The sequence below is a fragment of the Cupressus sempervirens genome, chromosome 1, assembly GCF_028749045.1.
Source record: "Cupressus sempervirens isolate cs-2001-9-10 chromosome 1, ASM2874904v1, whole genome shotgun sequence".
Taxonomy (NCBI): domain Eukaryota; kingdom Viridiplantae; phylum Streptophyta; class Pinopsida; order Cupressales; family Cupressaceae; genus Cupressus; species Cupressus sempervirens.
In genome coordinates, this window is record NC_143118.1 from 98,133,696 (window position 1) to 98,154,553 (window position 20,858).

Sequence of the window (20,858 nt, forward strand, 5' to 3'; positions counted from 1 at the left end):
TATATATACATTATCTAGCAAATTATATATATCTTGCAAGATATATGTAGCAAGTTATATATATATATATATATATATATATATATATGATATCCCCCTTGAGTCACATCAGCCCTTCGAGTATAAAGCCTACCATATGTCCTCCCCCTAGTTCAGCTAGTGTCGCCAATTGCTTTACCTCCAAGTTTGGTCATCTCCTCGATATGTGTGCACCCTTGATCCAACTTACAATTAATGATTTGGAAAATTAGTTGGTGGTGAACTCGTCCACCATTAGTTGAACCTCCATATCCATTAGATTCCTAGAGAGGGGTCTGAACTTTGTGTTGACTCCTCACTTTATTCCCCATACTCTCTCATTGAAATGAAACTATTATGTGCTCCTTTCCTCCTCATATTGCTGAAGGAATCAAGAAAGATTGTGTCATAGCCCTTAGGCATGCCAACCTCCTAGATGCAACATCCCTAAGGATGAATTTCTAGCTTTTAACAAGTTAATGAAAAATAACAATATAATTATCTCTAAAGCTAATCAGGCTAATGTCGTAGTAATCCTTGACACAAAGGAATATGTCTCAAAAATGCTTACTCTTGTCTGATTCCAACAGCTACAAAATCCTTGCTCGCAATACTTGTTCCAAGACTCTCAAGCATGTCAAAGTAGCCATAGCTAACTCTTTTGACAATGCCACCAAAAAACGTCTCGTGTCTTCCAAAGAGAAGACCATGGCATCTATGGGTCCCCTTAAATCCACATAATGGGTATTCCATTAAGGCCCATTGTGGACACCATTGGCTCCCCAACTTATAAACTAGCCTCCATCCTCTCCAAGGTTGCCTCCCTCTTAGTGGCAACTCAAACTCTTTCATCAAAGATTCCTCGCATTTTGTTCTGTTTATCTTGGATGCTCATCTTGATAGCAATAGCATGTTAGTGAGTTTTGGCATTGTTTATCTTTTTACCAAGGTTCCCATTCTCGATTTTGAGATTGTGGGGTGCAAGGTTAACAGTGAGATCGCATCCTTGGTTTAATTATGTTTGACCTCAACCTTTTTATCCTTCCCAGTTGGCATCTATAAGAAGGCGGATGGGGTGGCTATGGGTTCCCCACTATCCCCTATCATAGCTAATCTTTTCATGGAAGAGATGGCCCTCTTCTCCACCCCTCTCAAGCCGAAGTGGTGGAACAGATATGTCAATGACACTAATGTGTGTTGGCCCCATGATCATGACAATCTTCAGGCTTTCCTTTCCCCCCTCAAAACAACATTCACCTATCCATTGCATTTACCATGGAAATTGAGTCTATCAATCAACTTCCCTTTTTGGATGTTCTTCTCATCAAGAAATGTGATGGATCCCTTGGCCCACATGTCTATCACAAGACCACATACATTGACCTTTACTTTCATGTCGCTTCTCATCATCACCCAAGCCAAAAGTTTGAGGTCTTTAAAATCCTCACCTTGATATATATATATATATATATATATATATATATATATATATATATATATATATATATATATATATATATATATATATATATATATATATATAATTTTTAAGTTGAAAGTAACATACTATATAAATATAGCAACTTAATAGCAAGAATATATATATAGCAAGATAATATATGTATATATGCATATGTGTGTATATATATATATATAATAAGATAAGATAAATTTATCTAATGTCCAGCAAAGACCAACAAAGGGTCTAAGGGACCCCAAGAAACAAAGCAACAACCCAATACAAAGCTAGAGCATTGAATGGAGCCTAGGGAAATACAAAGCAATAAACAAAGAACCAAAAAATCAACCAAACAAGACCAGGAGTGGCTGCCAAACAAGCAAGTCCGCAAACTAATTCATTTGATCCATCGAGTAGAAATCAAAAATAGTCAAATTAGCCATAGTATAGGAAGTGCCAAGCTATCTTCGAGCTCTCCTAGAAGAGGGTGGTTGCTGAGTGGAAGCTAATCTGCATTGTCTAACAACCCTTGGGAGCGTAGGTTGAGGATCAAAAACACACATGGTACCCCGAATGGGGAAAACCATCATGAAAAGGAGATGATGAGCTACTCAAACTATGGTCCCCGTGGGAGGAGCCACTACAAGATGTGGTCTCGAAGCCTCTGAGCCTCATGTAAGTAGAGTGAAAGGCATTTTTTGTATGTGTGCATGAAGGTCATGAGAGAGCAAGCTTCTCGAAATAAGCAGTAGAATCTCTCCCAAATCTCGTGATAGATAGGACAAGGGAAAATGAAGTGAATCTCTGTCTCAATCATCCCCAAGTCACAAAGGTAAAGGATCTTTCCCTCCCTAGCTAAGTGGTGATTGGTCTAGATGAGGAGCCGATGAGAGCGAACTTTAAAAGAACTCGGAGAAATACGAAGAGCATGAGACAAACCATGGGGCAGGTATGTAAGGCATACAATACCCCATCCTGTAACTCAAGAAAATGCTCCATGTAAAATATCATCTTAGGACGAAGCCCCCTAGGGGGCAAGTCTAACTAGTACAAATATACTACCAGTTGATGCTTGAGAATATGCATATTCAACTCCTAGGTGGGCAAAAGATGAGATGGGGCATTGACGAAGTTAATGATCTTGCAAGTTATTTGTGTGTGTGTGTGTGTGTGTCATAGTTCCCAAACTCGAACTCGGCTTGGACTTAGCAAGGCCGACTCGACTTGACTCAACTCGTGAATCGCCTATGACTCACCAAAAGCTCGATAAAATGGAAAAACCCTTGAAATCTAGAGATTATTAACAACTTGTTCATGCACCTTTTATTGAATACAACTTAAAGACACTATAATATCATCAAATAGAAGCTAATTTGTCATCAAATACATAAACAAGAAACATAAATGATAAATCCATCACCTACGTAAATCTAAATGCACTAAATTGTAGCTAAAGGAAATAGAAAACATAGAATCATATGACATAGATATACAGAATTATAAATGTTGTCAAAGGTATGTAAAATCCATGAAACCCATGACATCAAATGTTCCATAAAACACATATGTGTAACTGCAAAGTGTAAACAATAACATTGTAAACAAAAAAAAAAGTCTATCTCCTCAAGCTCTAGCTCATGCCTCATCCTCATCCTAGGCCTTAGCCTCAACCTCATAATAGATCTTGTTTGACTTCTACAAAGGCATCTAAGGTAGGTCTTGGAGGACAAAGAAGACATAGCCCCTTCCTGTGAGGTGGACTCGTGATCAACAACAATGTGTGTTGCCTGTTCGAACATGCTCTATCCTCCCCTACCATAGCCAAAACCTCAACTGCTATGTTTGTCTAGTCGACCCACTCATAGTCCTCAGTAAAGACTAGATTGCTAGCCTCAGTGTGTTACTTAGACACTAGACCGATCTCCTCTAGAGTAATAGGAGTGGAGTCAATGTCCAAAAAAATTCTAGTCCTAAGATGGAGGTTGTAACGAACAAAGATGAGATCATTCAACCTCTCTACAAACAACCTATTACACCTCTATGTGTGGATGTGCTCAAACATGGACTAATGCTTACATCTAGAGGCACTACCTAGCTGACTCAAAATACAAATGGCAATTTTATGAGGATTTGGGATTGAGGGCCCAAACATTTGCCACCATCTATTTGAAATAAGGAAAAGAAGAAAAATGCATAACTTATAAGCCATAATTTTACGTAACTATAATTATGTCTAAACATTTGTGCACATCTTGCTTGAGAAAATCACCCCTTCTCGATTATTATATTTATCCAGCTTGATGATTGTAGCTGAAATTGTGTCATCTCTAGACATCTTTTGTGCCATTGTATATAGGCCAATAAGAACCTTCTCATCTACCTTGAAGTCAGAATGAAAACAAAATGTCGGGTTGAGGTAATAAAGATACTTAGCTTTTGGTACTTAAAATTGTCTAAGTATGAATTTGGTATAAAGCAGTGTATTGTTTTGTTTGTAACTTGTTGCTGATGTCATATTATGACGAGCAAAGTTAGATGGAGATAGTATAAATGTTGATGATGACATGTATAACCTCAAAAGTCAGTACGGACTGTACGGAAAAGAGATATTCGTGTTTTACCAGTAAAACAAGACAGCAGAATTAAAGGAAAGGAATTATTTTGTTTGCAAAATAATTACTTGTCCAATTATAGTGCCGACATCCTAGATGTTTACTCTAAGTTGGAAAAGTGTATTGTGGTCTTAGCTGACCTAGCAGCAATTTATGTAAAGGCATGGTATTTATGCAAAGGACATATTGCGAATTCAAATGTGCTATCTTGAAGAAAATGTGTTGAGCAATTGTATGCGAACTTTTGTGAAAACGATATATGCGAAGTTTGTGAAGCTATTTTGTGATCCGAGATGAAACTAAGAAAGAATCTATATTCCAGAAGTCTGATTGCTTGTTTGGGCAATGGGTTCTTCTTGTAATTGGAAGTGCATGTTTGGGCAGTGGGCTCATCTTGCATCTACTGTACTACAACTATTAACAAGGTTGGCACAACTCCTCACAGGGATTCAAAGTCTCCTAACAGGGACTCTCTATACTGAATTTGCTCACTGACTCCTAACAGGGTCCATCCTCTAACAAGGAACTTATATATCCGTATATCATCTAGTGGGTATCATTCCCACCAAGGTTTTCCCTTGGCCAGGGTTTCCCTAGTTAACAAAATATGGTGTTACAAGTTATCTTTATGCATGGTTACTTTATTATGTATGGTTTAAAGTAAAGAACAATATCCAATTGGCGAGTAAAGTTTGTAAACTACTGATTCACCCCCCCGCCCCCCGGCAGTAATTCCTATTTCTAACAACAAATGCTAGGACTAAGTTATTAAAAAAAAGTAAAAATATAATGATATGTGATGATTACAATTACTCTATTATTATTGATAACTTATTCTAAAACTGAGATTTATTGGTCGAATTTTAATTTTAACAAAGACTAAAATGCACTGTACCAGGACATACTACATAGTGTTGATATATCAGGCATTAGTCTGATCTCACCCACAGCATTCAGATGGGAACCTTCAGCAGGGCTATCTGTATAGGAAGTCATAGCCATACATACAAGTGTCAAACCCACTCCATGATCCCTCACTACTTGGTAAAAGCGATTTTCTGGAACAACCTGTGACACATACCACGACATCAAGTTTTAATATCCTAAAGGTAAACATAATATATTTCATCTGAGATGACCATTAAATGTTTCATCTAATACTTACTCGACATCTGTGTTGACCTGAATTATCAACCCAAAGCAGTCGAATTAATTTTTGTTCCCCTTCTTTGGCTTCCAGATATTGAGTGTGAGAATCAGCTGCCCTATTAACCACCTTAGACTTCATAAATTGGACCGTATCTACATCCAACTTATAGAAACTGATTGAATTGCCTCTTAATATTTTCTGTGCAGCTTCAATAGCTTCCTGAATGGAAAGATCCCCACCATCACAAGCATCAATAAGAACAGATGTAATTACTTCACGAGCCCATTTTGTACCTGCATTACCACATTAGACAAGCAACAGAAATTCAGCAGTACAATGCACACAAAAATAGCATTTCAATCTTAATGCCCTAGTTATCCAGAAAAATTGTTTCATAACCTCCATTCCCTACATAAAAAAAAGTGTAAAAAGAAAAGAAAGATATCCTTTGACAATATTTTGACTCAATTTGTGAAAAAGATTTTTAAAATTCATATCAAATGCACAATGTCCTTAACCAAACAAGTAACCCTCGAAGTAGGTACAGAATCGTTTTCTACACCAAATGCATAGCTTTCTGCCACGATTGTCATTTATTTGACCAAGAAAATTTGGTTGTCATCAGAAATAAACAATAAGTGCATGTAAAAGTAAAAACTAAAAACCTTTGCCACATGGAATATTATTTGAAGGAAATGGGTAATGAGCCAAGATGCTAACAAGGTAATCAATTTTGGATACATAAATTGACAGCTATTCAGTACTGTTCGTGAAATCAGCCAATTTTAGGGTTGACATCAAGCTTCTTCACTACTTGTGATCTGCCATAATTTCATTACAAAAATAATTTGCAATTATTATTTTCCTATGCTAAAGAAGTTAAATATTCTCATTATTCTTCTTTATGCTGGAATGCTAGCCTTACCAAGGTAAAAAGTTTCAGGGAATGCATATCCATCTGTACTGAACATCACCTGCATATGACATAGCCGACTATTGTGTTACATGCTTAATCTAAATAACTTTCCTTTTTTCTCAGATTGCTATCCAAAAAAAATTATGCTGAGTTATTATGCTGTGCTGCTCAGAATTTAAAATTAATAATAGCCTTGATCTTGAAGGTATGGTTACTTTGTTCAATGGGGCCAGTTCTAATAGTTCCTTAACTGCAGAGCACATCCCATGAACACTGAGTTTTGGTATTGCCAGGCCAAAGTCCAAAAACACCTGTTCAACAACCTTTTGAGAAACACAGCTCTGTAATCAATTTTTATGCCAAATATGAACAAAAAAACAATTTACCTGTGGATAAACAGAAGCTAAATAGGATGCTTCCTTTGAATATGGATACGATGCATGCAGAAGCACAATACGAGATTTTTTAAAACGACCATCTTCCAAGATTGACCGAAGATGGAGTGGATTTGCAAGCCTCAAGTCCAAGTCCACGTCTCCAAAACTAAAAATCTACTTTCACTTTAGTGTCCCATGGAAAATACAGAAAGAGATAATGTAGAAAATATCAATATATAACACGTAGAATACAGCAATTAAAACACCAAACTATGTATGCTTCTAAAAAATAATTCTTACAGGCAGACAGCCAGAGCAACAAAATAAAACTTGAAGATGATTTCAAGACATTATGGAATTTTCTGTTGCAACAATATGGTAGATTCTAACTTAAAAACCTAACTTTAATCCTAACAAGACATGATTTTGTGTAAACAAATGCAAGCCATTAAAACTATTGTTTGCATAAGGTGGTTGTAATAGTAAAGATCTTCCACTTGTAATGAAAAAATATTTATATATACCTATCTAAACATGTCTACTAACTTGTAAATCTTTTAAGTTGGTATCCTACATCATGCACCACACAAGAGTTACAAATACAAATGCATAATAAATAAATATGCCAAGGGTACATGTAAAGAAGAAAATTCATGAAAGAAAATTAAAGGAATATAACAGCTAGGAAATGTCTACAAAATGATTGGCAGTGACGATCCAAAATTACCCTGTGTGTATTTGCATGGGAAGATCAAAGGAGGCAGCCACTTCCAAACTATGTGTGAAAATGTAATCAACGAAGCTTTTGCTGTTGATCCGTATTGGCACACTCGCTGAGGCAAAAATTGCATAAATGCAAAATAAAAAACTCACAAGTTAAAATTTTGAACATTAATTAACAGAGTCAAAATACTCATTTTTATATAAATGCTAAGACAAGACTCTCGCTGAAGGAACAAGTGTGTTATTAATCTTACCTTGTAAATCCTTGCAAAGGCCATCATCTGCCTCCTGACTTGTTACCGATGGATTAATATTAAGACCACTGCGATATGCAGCTATACTTTTAAAACCGACAACATCTTTAGCAAGGGTAAAAAAAGTAGTAGTAAACAAGTGCCAAGATTGAAGAACTTCATAAAACGATCCAAAAAGAAAAATGAGTGAATTTAAAACAGAATGGAAAGATATATTGAAGGATATGACTTCAGTGTTGACAGGAAGAGATTAGTAAAGTCCCCTAGTGTCCATGTCATGCCATCAGGTGGATCCTGCCATGACAAATTTTAGCACATGAAAATATGATAGCATGAAACAAAGACAATGTATTTTTTCTTGCCAGAAAATGCCAGGCATGCTTTCCAGAAATTTTATATTGGTTTAGTTACCACAGTTACAAATGCCATCTATGGTCATAGTATGAATTGGTATGCTCCTCCATGCCAAAATTGTTTCAAACAATTGAGCTAGAACAGTAAATCATTGATCATCCACACAAGACAATATAGCCAACATTGAAAACTCTCAACCATGGTAAGCGACTGAAATGCACCCAGTCATAAATACTATTTCAAAAAAAAAAAAAAAAAACCCCTAGGATACATTTTCAGACTAAAAGAAATGGATTTTTGTCTTCAATTCACTACATAGATTGAACTTTTATCCAGTTATTTGGTTGCAGGCTGTCGAATTGATCTACTTTATCAACCATGCTTGTACAAATTGTCAAATAGTATGACTCCATATTGTGGCTCAATAGAATTATTGACTTGGCATGATGAAGCATCAGCCATGATAGGTAGAAAATTACAATTTGCACCATCCGTATCAACCCATTTTATTTGACAGTGATAATTCATTCAATGTAATGAAGCTAACTTTACCACCGAAACAAAGATATATTTTAATTCAGACAATCAGATGTTTGGTCCCATCTCGGCAAAGTAACAGTCAAAACATGAAAGAGAATTTCACAAAACAAAGATAAAAAGCAAAGCCTTTTGCAAGGAAATATATAGATAGATAGCCTACCCCACTAAGAATCTTTTCAGCAACAGTCTCTATCCTTAAGATCCTTCCCACAACTGGTACATGGTTCTTATGCCAATAAATATTATACATTTTATCAAAGTGTATTCCATCATCCATCAAGACTGCAGAAATGTTTGCAGCACTAAAGCATTTTGAGCATATAGTCTCCAGGCCCAGAAAACTACGGCACTTCTCAACTGCCTCCAATGTTGTCACACAATTGTACAGCTTTCCAATATCCTGTATGCTTCTCTGCAAACCACAGAATTCCCCCATTTTAAAAAGGAAAAAGCAAGGAGAAATATTTATGATGACAGAAAACATGATACTCTTAATTAGTGAACACACAGTTCCATTCAAGAAGCAAGCAATGCTTTATAAAAGAAATTTCAAAATAAATAAAAGGATTGATGGAATTAATATTTTATATGTAACCTTTACAATAAATGCCCAAAGGTAAGTTAAGGACTTGACAGATTTCCCTAGCTCCAACCCATACCCCTATTTATATGCTCCCACCTTTTCTAAGCCCAAAATGATTGCAACTCCCTTCCCAACCACCAATGTATGTATTCCTTTATTACCCTGAGCATTAATCTTCCAAGAAAACAATGGCCATCTTTCACAAACTTATAATTGTGAAATAATGACCTTTAATAATGGTTCTTAAATGTGTTTTTTCTACATATATAACAGAAAATTTCATAGTCAAAATGTTACCCCACAGAAAATGATTAATTGTCCACCGTCAATGCACTTCTTAGAAGAAAGAACATTGTTTCTTTATTGGAATCTCAATTTGCAATCTCAGTCTTTGATACATAATTTGAATGTATAGTAGGTTGATTTCAAAGTCTGAGTTTATTAAAGAAATTCAACTAGAAGCACTAAGACCATCAGTGGTTATTTCTGAGAGCCAATCCATGGAATAACAAGATACCAGTTTACAATAAAATTCCAAACTTGTTATACTACAGTATAGTTATTAAATCAAAGCTGTAAACCAGCATTTGGTATTCATTTCAAGTAAAATTTATGAGGCCAAGTTAACTAAATTCGTGAGCATATTTGTTGCATCTTTAGTACTGTTTTTTGAAATTTAAACATCATGGATACAGTGATAATGGGATTGCTTGCCAAGTGTTTGACGAAGCGTCAAACAGCTGAACAGTGAAGGAAAAATTAGTGTTTGTCAAGGATATAGCCAGCTGGGGTTATTATAGAAAGGGAGAACCATTTCCTTAGCAAAAGGAACAGGAGGAGGCATTGCAGGAACTGAAGTCAAGAGCAGTAGGAGCACCCATCCAATTACATTTGGATTGGAATAAGGAATTCCGCATTCACATGGATGCTTCTAACTATGCAATAGGGGCCCACTAGCCTAGATAGGACGGGATTACTTGGACAATGCAGTGTACTTTGCAAGTCGGCCCCTATCAAAGGTGGAACAGAACAATAGCACAATGGAAAGAGAGGCACTAGGTATGGTTTATGTTGTCAAAAAATTTAGACTATTTATTAGCCACACCATTCACATTTTTTCTTGATCATCAAGCTTTGGTGTACTTGGTAAACAAGCCTATTATACATGGAAGGGTAAGTAGGTGGCTAATCCTCCTCTAGGAGTTTACTTTTAAAATCATAGTATGTTCTAGAAGGAACCATGTGATTGCAGATCAATTGTCTTGGATACGGTCAGGAGAACCTGTAGAGGAGGGAGTGAATGAGGATTTTCCGGATGCAAATTTGTTCCAGATTGCAGTACTACCTCACTAGTACGAAGAAATTGGCCAATATTTATCAACTTCCACTTTTCCAAGAGATATGCAAGTCAATGAAAGGAGGAGGATTGTGTTGAAGAGTAAGACATTTCAACTTATCAACGGATTACTGTACAAGATGGGGTCGGATGAAGTGTTATGCAGATGCGTAATGGAGGAAATTCTAGGAGTATCAGAGAATCCCATAAAGGAATTGCAAGAGGCCATATGGGACTCGATGCTACAGCACGCGAGCTGTTATTGGCGAGACTATGGTGGCCTACTTTACATACAAATGCCCGAGAATGGGTGTTAAGTTGTGACACTTGTCAAAAGGCAAGAAAACCCTTAAAGAGGGACTTCATGCCTCTTTTTCCATCACAACTGCAAGAGTTATTTGAACGATGGGGATGGAATTTTGTAGGACCCCTAAAGGTGAGTAATATGCACAGATGCAAATATGTAGTAATGGTCATAGAGTATCTTACAAAATGGGAGGAAGCAAAGGATCTTCCTGACAACACAACACTAAGTACTGTCAGATTCTTGTATGAACAAATAGTAACCCAATTCAACATACCTCTTCAAATAACAAGTGATAGAGTACATTTTATAAATCGAGTGATCTGAATGATGACAATTGAGTTCAAGATCTTCCATACGCTTTCCAGTCCATACTATCATCGGGCCGATGTTCACGTTGAGATGACAAATAAAGTATTGGTATCCATCCTACACAAGACATGTGGAGTGGAACAAAGTGACTAGAAGGAGAGATTCTATCGTGTTATGGGCATATCAAACCACTTATAAAGCCACTACGGGGCAAACTCTATTTCAATTAATGTATGGATTGGAGGTTGTAATGCCCGCATAATACACAATTCCAAGCCTGAGGGTTGCAGTTGAACACGGACTAGGAGATACAGAAATACTGAGGGACATGCTCAATACACTACTAGAGTTGGATGAAAGGAGGATGACAACACAATAGGCTACCAAGGTAACACAAAACAGAAGGAAATTATGGGATGAAAAGCATTTCCGACGAATGAATTTCCAACCGGAACAATTAGTACTTAAATATAATGGCAAGAATGAATTAAGACCAAGAAAATCTAAGGTTCATTGGCTAGGGCCTCAGAAAATAACGAAAGTGGGAGCAAACGAGGCAATAAAGCTATCCACTTTGGACAATAATCCCTTGAAGGAACCTAAATGGATCAAAGTTAAAAATCTATAAGGAAATGAAAGTGACATTTCATATTAATTCATTAGAAATAAAAGAGGGACACAAAAGACACTTGTGCAGAGAAAGGAAAAATTACTTGAAGGAAATAAAAGGGAAAATAGAAAAAGAAGGGAAGCAAAAAGAAAAGGCAATAAAAGACTTGAGGAAGTTAAACGAAGCCTATAGATTCATTACGAAGGAGCATGAAGGAAAGAAGATACAAGGCGCCATTGCAATCAAGGAAGTCATATGCATAGGTAACCCGCAAGTAGAAGACATCCTATGATGTACGAAGACGGGAGGAGAAAGAAAAGTTTTTGTACACAACATAGGAGTACAAGACACCATATGATGTATGGTAGAGGAGGAAGCCAAAGCACTTGAGCTTATCATATTTCTGACGACAGCAGTTAAAGAAAAGATGGAAGAAGGCGTCATACGACGTACGGTGCAAGGAGAGGAACTCAAATCCTCCGTATAGAATACAATGCAAGGGGAGGAGCTAAAATCCTCCATATGCCATACAATCGAGAAGAGGAGAGAAAGACGACAAGAGGAGACAACCACCATACGACTAGTCGGACAAAGGGAAAAATAGCACAGAAGAAAAAAAGCGGTCATACAAACCAATTGGAAGGAGATTCCAACAAGTACAACACCAAAAGAGAGACATGTGGAGGATGATTATTGGTCACAGAAGGGAATAACCGTAAAGAACGAGAGGTTATTTAAACAGGAAAGAATGGTGAAAACTAGTATGGGCAATCCCAACAAGGGGACAATCACAAATTCTTGAAGAAATAAGAGATTACAAGGGAAAGTATGGCATCTTCCAAGAAGAAAGGGAAAGGAAAGAGCGGCAATAAGACTAAAGTAGCAAATATTAATTTGAAAGCATCTCTGAAAGTGAATGTCGAACGTGGTGGAAGAATGTTGAAGAAAATCATGTGTTGGAGGAGGCCTTACGAAAAGCAAAGGTAGATAAAATTATTTTTATGCCCATTTTTTTATCTAAAAGAATTTGAACCTGTACTTGGAACAATAATTGTTGGATATAACAAGAAAGGGCAAAAATCTATAATCTAGTATTTTCAACAAATTATTACAATTTCCTATTCAGCCAAAGAGGTGAGCAAGGTATTTGGGATTCCCAACCAAGGGCAAGATACAGCGAAAACCCCAACTAAAAAGACAACAGAAGAAAAGCATAAATGGGTTGGACTAATGTACAGGGATGATCTTACAGATAAAGAGTGGGAGAGCACTCTGAGTAAAAGCAACAATCGGAGTTTGAAAAAAACTTCCATAGCTAATGGAGAATGGAGATGCATTATAGACTTGGTTAAAAGTAAGCTCACAGGAGGGAGTCGAACCTCTGACATAGTCATATGGATGTTGCCCTTGGTGAATGGACTGAACATGGGGAGTGTATATAATTAGGCTCAACTATAGACAAATGAAAGAATTTTCGGAGTTAAGGCATAAAACCTTCTACATGTCTCATCATGCCATAGCAATGTTTTTGGAAGCCCTCCACACATAGGTAGTTCCAAAGCATTGGAGAACATTTGTCCCTGCAAATAAAGTGGAGCCCTATAGGCCTACAATGACATATTGGCTACACATGGACACATTTGGAGTTGGAGTGGTAAAACACGAAGGAAAAGGCTAAGACAAGAAGTTTTCATCCAAACACATAGCCCAGAGGAAGAAGAAATATCAAATGATGATGGAGTAGCATGTGTAGATACAGGGACGGAGGACTCGTCTTCAAGTTCCCAAGAAAATGAGTTATGCTTGCCAAACAACACTTTTAGAGGAATGCCCAGAGAAGTTATGTTCCTACTAGTTGTAGAAGGACCCTTCCTGGGAGCAATACCACAATAGGCTGAAATCCGAAGGGAGAAATACGTTCAACACATAGAAGTAAGAGGAGACATTCATACGAGTGCAGAAGTGCCTGAAGTACGAACGGTCAGGATTTAGGAGGATGTGCAAGAGACATACCAGAGTTGTACGGTAGACACTAGAGATCACAACTACATGAAGGAGGTAGACCGTAGTCGTACAAACGATTGTACACTAGATGTTGTGGACTGTATGTTGGAGGTGGAGCGCAGCCATTCGAAGGAAATAGGTAGGGATGTCTGCATGGTACACGAAAACCATACAATAGGTGAAAAGGATAGCAATCGTATGGAATTGGGAGAAGCCAGTTGTACGCCACCAGGAGATGGGAGTGAGAGAATCCACAGAGAAGCCAGCTACACACACAGATAGGAAGAGCATTGGCAATGCCAGATTGGGGAGCTAAGAGAATATCATTCATAGCATCACAACTGTCATCCATAGAAAATTTGATCCCAACAAAATAGATATCTCAAGCTAAGGTGGTACATCTTCAATCCCACAAGAAGGCACCGCATACCATCAGGATCACCACCCCACAAGGAGTAGAGATAGCTCAACCAATTGCCTCAGTAGGTGCACCCATGGAGATTGGAAGGACAAGGGTGCAAGAGAAACAAATTGGGACTAGCCACCAAGTGAAAATCTCAGAGCACGGAGAAAAGATGAGGTAGACAAGTTATTGGAGAAGTTCCAAATGAGAGTAACAAAAGTATCCTTGCCCTCACCCACTTTGCTACAAATAGGAGAAGAAAGCAGGATGGAGGTAGAAAGTGAAGACACAAATGGCATGGTGGGAAAGAAAGTACTTCAATTTGGGGAGAAAGCAAAAAAGTTCTTAATAGATTTACAAGAAATGGCACACAGTACACACGAAATCATAAGGAGTGTAAAGAAGACTAATATGGACACAGTAGTGAAGGCAACGGAATCACTCTTGAAATTTATGCAGGGTAGATGTAATGAAGAGTGGATAAGCTGACGAAAGAGGAAACAGAGAAATGAAAGACATCTTGCATTATGGAGACACATACAGGGCAGCCACTCCTCATGCAGGTGTTAGCACAAATAGAGGGTGTATTTAGGACAACTTTCTAGAACGTTGGCAAGTAGAATAGAAGTTAACAAAAATCAAAAAAGAATGGGCCCTCTTGGAGGTAAAAATGCAAAACTCCGAAAAAGAATGGGAGTTGGAAAAGGTGACTCGGGCAGAGAAATTAGCACTAGTAGGAAAGGATCAGATTGACGCCTTGCTATTTCTTCAGACGGCCTGGGCCAAGAAGATGGCAGCTAAACGAGACTTGTGACTCTTAAGACAATAGTAGCGCACCTCTAACTCAAGGTCATCTTCCCACCCTACCTCTTAGAACAGCAGTTTGGCTAGTTCACTTTGTTTAGTCATCTTGAAGGCGACTTCTTTTGGGGGGTGGATAATTTAGAGTCATAATAAAACATTAGCATAATATAGTTTTGATTGTGGATTGTTAGTAAGGGGTTCAGGCAATTAGGCATATCGAAGGGATGTGTCGGTTTTCTTTACCAACCCAAAATATATTTAGGGACTCTTGAACATGAAAGATGCATGAACTATTTTGGAAAATAAATAATTTCCCTCGCATTGATGTGGTATTGATTTTGTTGCATAATGGTAGATAGTACTGATCATTAATTAAATAGTTACATGTACTAGTAATTATCGGTATAATTCATCTACAAAGGGCTTGTTAGTAATCCTTAATAGAAGATAGTCTTAAGGGCCTATTGCAAGGTAAAAAACCATCAAAGCAACTTGCCTCTTCATCATGTTCTCTTTCTACCACCATCTTATTATTTATATGCTGGCTGAATTACTCCTATAGTCACTGAATTGTTCCTAGTGTTGCAAAGCATTTTGTATCCTAGAATCTTTGCAATTACCCTCACATCTTGTTGCCTAATATCAAATAAAGTCATTGCTCTTTTATCCCATATAGTTCTAGTATTTGTTTCTACTTTCTTCTTTACCATTTTAGTTGCAACTGGTAGTATACCAGCATTGTCTAAACCAGTAACAAGACGAATTAATCTTTTGTTATCATGGTTGGCTTGTCTCCTTTCTAGATGAATTGATCATGAATTCTGCTAAGGACAATTCTTATCCACTCTAGCTCATCAAACTCTTCATAATCCATCTACTAAAGTATGTTTAGGCTTTGCAAATTTCCAAATTCAAGTTTCAGGGTCTTGTCTTCCTTGTAAATCTCAATAAGGTCTTTCCATATGTTGCCATTGCATATGATCTCAAATTTGCAGTGTATGTATTCCCTTATATCTTCTACATGCAATACACCCTCTGGGGTTTACGAAAACACACCCTCAAGGTCATTTTCCATTGACTTGAAGGGTGTTTCTTAAACCAATATCGGGGCCTACCTTTAAAATAGTAAAATTGAGGCTTGTCCACGATTATCCTACTACAATAACAATTGTACTTGATTCAATCAAAGACTTTGCAATGCATTAAATATCTCTTATTTGATTGTGACTAGGGCTTTTTGAAATTGCTTCAAAATCGCCTCAATCTCCTTCCAATTCTTCAGCTCTGGCTCTCTAATGTCTCTAATAGCTCAAATGGTGACAATGAACTTCATTTTACCCTTTAAATCCTTAGAAATTACTTTTTCCATTGATGCGTTCAGAACATAGTACAAAACAAAGCTAATAACCCTTAACAATATATGCTCAAATTCATGGAGAATATCTAGATTTCAACATAAACTTTTGCGAACATAGATATAGGGTCCATAATGCCTTACATGCCTCATGTTAACTCGCATACCTTTACTCATCAAATTCAAGGTCTAATGATTTTTTGATGAACTGCTCCCCCTATAGCTATAATAGCTATTTAGGTTGAAGAGGAGGGTTCAATGCTTGGCACTACTTCTCCTTTGTTCTCTACATTAACCTACTCTCTTTCCTTCCATACCTTGTTGTTAGCAAGGTCTCCTTCCTTCACAAAGGTCTTATCAATGCCTTCAATGCTTCAAAAAAAATCAAGAAAATGATGTGTGCCATGTTGTTATGCATGATTTTGAAGGTGCTAATTTGGTCCTGGCCCCTCAAGGGGTGCTTCCCCCAAACCCCATGAGGGCCGCTACCCCTCGACCCCATTGGAGCAGTGCCCCCAAACCCCTGCAAGGAGTGCTACCCCTTGAACCCACTAAGGGAGTTTCCCTTAGACCCCCCCTTTATTTTTTAACTACACTATAACTAGAGTTTGTGCAATACAAGTGCTTATTTCCACTGTTGTCATTAATTTTCCTTGATATTACTTAATGTATACTTGTCATTAATTTTTCTTGATGTATAATTGTCATTAATTTTCCTTGATATTATTTACACTGTTGTCATTAATTTTCCTTGATATTACTTGATGTAGGCAACAATTATGCGAGGAATAGTTAAATAAGAATTTTGTTAGTTAATGTAATAAACACATCAATTTGAAGGGATGTCAGTTGGTGATAATTGATAACTTAACCAACCATGTCGAGCCTATTTATATGGAGTCTCGAACAAGTGGAAGGTGCGGAAAATGTTAGACCGATTATGCTATGAAAGATATACCATTCCATCAATTATGGTGTAATGTGATTCTATGTAATTCCATGCTATTGTTGTATTTCATTTACCTTTGGTATTATGCAATCTTGTGCAATCCATATCTAGAATATAAACACTTCCCTATCTGGCATGTAAACACTTGCATATCTGGCATATTAACACGTTTGTATTTGGTAGGTAAACACTTCCAAATTTGGCATATAACAATTTTTCCTAGTCCTCTTCCTTAGAGGTTTCTTCAATTTTGTGGACTTGGATTCGGATTTATGCCCAAGCTCCCATCTCTCCTTGCATCTGTGACATGGATTCAACCCTTTCCTATGACATTGGTGACCCCTTTCCCATGGCTCTTGACATTTAAAACATAAGTATTTTTTCTTTAATTCATCAATGACGAGGTTGCTCCTTCGAGAATGGTCTCATTTTTGGAATGATTTAACATGATCCTTTGAGCTTCTAGCTTCTACAGTTTGAGGCTGATGTTTCAAGTACATTTTTATCACATCATCCAAGGTAGCAAGCTTGAAGGTAGACATTAATCCTTTTATTGAATCTTTTAACCGTTCTACAAATAGGTAGGTTAAGTTTTTCCTCATCTAACCCATTGACTCTTGTAGATATTCTTTGAAACCTTTTGAGTATTTTCATCTACCAATCCTATTTGTTTTGGTTAACTCTCTCAAATCGTTTAATTAGTTTATGTGACAATTCTTCATAAGAGGTTATATTTTATTTTTGTATCCTTGGGTACAAAAATCATGGTGCCACCAATCATGTGCCACATCTTCAAAGTGCAGAATGGCAAACTGGATTGCATCTTCTCCTGTCATGGAATTGAGATTCGAACGTGTTTAATTTGTGCAACCATCCATGTGTTGTGATCTTACCAGATCCCTCAAAATTTGAAATAGTGACTTTGCTTGCTTTGTGTTTCAAGTTCTTGTTAGGTTGTTCTTTTTCTCTTCTAGGAGCTTCTAATCTTTTTGCTTCATAGTAATCCCTGAAAAATACACTCCTTACTTTAGGGTTTAATTTTGAGGTAGCTTTTGCTAGCTCTTATGTGTTGCTAGGAAGGTGATTAATTTCTTCCTCTATTATAGTGTTTTGACATGGTAGGAAAGAGGGTTTCTTAATTTGGGGGGTATTTGTATGGCTACTATTTTCTGAATGATTTGTGCTAGCATCCTTCCCACCAAAATTTCTAAGGTTTCTTATTGAGTTATTTACATCTTTCAATTCTCTCATGAGTTCCATTGCTCTTTCATTTTGCTCCATTAATGTTCTAGATGTTATTTCCATGAATGCTCTTAGTTCATTTTTTACTCTCTCACTCATTGTATTGTTTGATGTTTGTTTCTTTTTTTCTCTTTATAAGGCCATTTGCGCCCTTTGGCTTTGGTGCATTAATAAGACAGCGGGATGAAAGCTCCAATACCAATTGTAATACCCCCAAGTGAGTTTGTCTATTTATACATGAATAAATTTATGTTGATTGTACTCAAGTTAACTTAATTTGTATCATAAAGATAACAAACATAGGAAAATTTAAAATAAGCTATATATGAGCTAAGAAATTCATGCTCTTCCACTTATAACTCGGGTCTAGAAGGAATATTGAGATGCAATAGGTTGCTTTGACACCAAACTCAATGGTTTCCATCAACGTTTTGTAGATCCAAGCCTTTAAGCCTTTCTTGGATGCGTCCTCAAGGCACTTGGGGATGTTGATCGTTACACTATAATGGGAATGACTTGTTGGCTGGATTTACACAAGCCTCTCCCTTATTGCATCTCTACTCATCTCTTCTAGCTTAGAAATGATAACTGGCCTAAGCATGGATGTTAATTAAAGTAAATTGATTATGATATTCCACTTATCAAAATAGATAATATAATGGCTACCTACCTTAGAGATACATGAAATTTTGTTCTATGAACAAAACACCTCCTCTTCTGAGTAGGTGATAATGTTTGTATATTATATTTGACTGTATTAGTTGTAGATCGATGGAATTATTCTTATTTATTTATATCCTTCAGCGTTGTTGTGTGGATTGTAATGTCGAGTTTCCTCCTGATGATATTCTCTGAATAATTGTTAAAGATTTATGGTACCTCTTTTCCTTTTTTCTTCTATCATGCTACATCCTTTGAGCCAATTGTCATTATATACTTCTACGGTCAAGGGGCGCATCTCTTACTCCTATCGTGTCTATATGAACAGTCGTACGACGTTAGGACAAATTATAGTTTGCTTAATTAATCGTCAATCTTGTTACATTAGACGTAGCTAGACTTTTCCACACTATCCCTTTCTGTACACCATAGATAATTTGAGCAAATAAATGCTCGACACTATAGTCTTTATATTATGAATTCAGGTTATATTGATCATCCCTAATAATTTGAGTATTTTGTTGGTTTATTCAAGAGTATTTAATAGTTAATTATTTATCTTATTTAACCTATTGTATAGTACAAGGATATTCAATTATTAATACTTAATTATTTATCAATGAATATTATTTGTTTAATTATTCATGTGTCTTGATTAGGTAAATTAGTTAAGTGATCCAAAAATTTAAATATCATAAGGACTTATTTAATTAATTAATTTAATTATTAAATAAAAAGGGGACCCAAATTAACAAGTTAATAAAATAATGTCGGCTTGTTGTAAATCTCTAGACACTTCTTGGAGGCCTTTCTAAGGAGATGGTTGGGCATTGTTGTAAATCATTATGGAATGTATTTGAGTCTTCTTGGGTTTCTGGAATCTAAAGAGAGCTTCCCACAAGTTGTTGTAGTTGTTGTCTCTCGGCTTGTTGAATCCACAAAGACCTCTTTACCGCAGTTTCTACTTCCTCAGACTATGTTTATTTCCATGCACCTTCAATCTTTATTTGATAGAAGGGGCATTAATTTTGGTTACTAGAGGTCCAACACCTACTTGTGTCACCTGGTTATTTCTCCTGCCAGTTCCTCTTTTCGTACTGTTGGAGTGTTTGTTGCCTACAATGTTTTGTTTCCCTTGCCTCGTGTTATTCTTGAACTTCCAGCAATATGCAAGCTAAGAATCTTGGAAGGCTACCGAGAAGATCGTACACAAGAACGCTCATTGTGAGTTTGGCACATACAGTGCAAGGGAAGACTGCTCTCTCTTGAACTTTGCACTACACATACTCATCAACTAACATGTCCCACATGCCTAAACCAAATGTTGTGTCAACTAAACCTCTCGAGTCACTTCGATATTGTCCTCGACATTGTTGTCAAGTACCACGACTTGTTGGTTTGTAAAAGATGGAAAAAATAAATGTCTATTAAACCAGCAATATGAAAAAGTTAAAAGATGATGACATTTATGTAATTATGCAGTTGATAGCATTCCAAAACTTCATAATGATCTTTATAATCTACTAAGAACAAAAAAATCAAGTTAAGCAGTTATGACATAGCTGCATGGTAGAAGAATACAATATGAATCTTTTTGTAAAGACTTAATAATGATATGCCACTTCAAGGGAGCAACCTCGTAGTCCACTTCAAGGGAGATAACACCAACAGTCTTCAACATGAACACGACGCTCAACATGATGATAATAAATAATCTATGCCTTCTATAACTTTAGTCTAAATTATTTCCTTTATAAATTTGCATCGATACTTGTGCATGCGTGCAAAGTAGCTTCAGTTTATCTCAATTATTGTATCTTTGATGTTAATTGACTAAATAATGCATGGAATAAACTTTATATCTTTTAAATATTTGAATTTCTTAGGTTTTCAA

At 36.7% G+C, this 20,858-nt stretch overlaps 1 protein-coding gene across 3 annotated transcripts in view; it reads right to left on the minus strand.

Annotated features, from left to right (window-relative positions):
- The window catches only part of NODGS (nodulin/glutamine synthase-like protein), a 208,287-nt gene that overhangs the window by 156,410 nt on the left and 31,019 nt on the right, over positions 1-20,858 (minus strand). For 2 of the 3 annotated variants that reach the window (XM_089817161.1, XM_089817163.1), the window contains exons 2-10: positions 8,564-8,815; positions 7,736-7,803; positions 7,510-7,625; positions 7,260-7,365; positions 6,542-6,698; positions 6,371-6,466; positions 6,165-6,213; positions 5,255-5,532; positions 4,985-5,157 (exon numbers count right to left, since the gene is read on the minus strand). In XM_089817161.1, coding sequence (XP_089673287.1) covers positions 4,985-5,157; positions 5,255-5,532; positions 6,165-6,213; positions 6,371-6,466; positions 6,542-6,698; positions 7,260-7,365; positions 7,510-7,625; positions 7,736-7,803; positions 8,564-8,815 — 1,295 coding nt within the window. The remainder of the gene's footprint in view (positions 1-4,984; positions 5,158-5,254; positions 5,533-6,164; positions 6,214-6,370; positions 6,467-6,541; positions 6,699-7,259; positions 7,366-7,509; positions 7,626-7,735; positions 7,804-8,563; positions 8,816-20,858) is intronic. The other variant, XM_089817164.1, reaches the window with a different exon arrangement.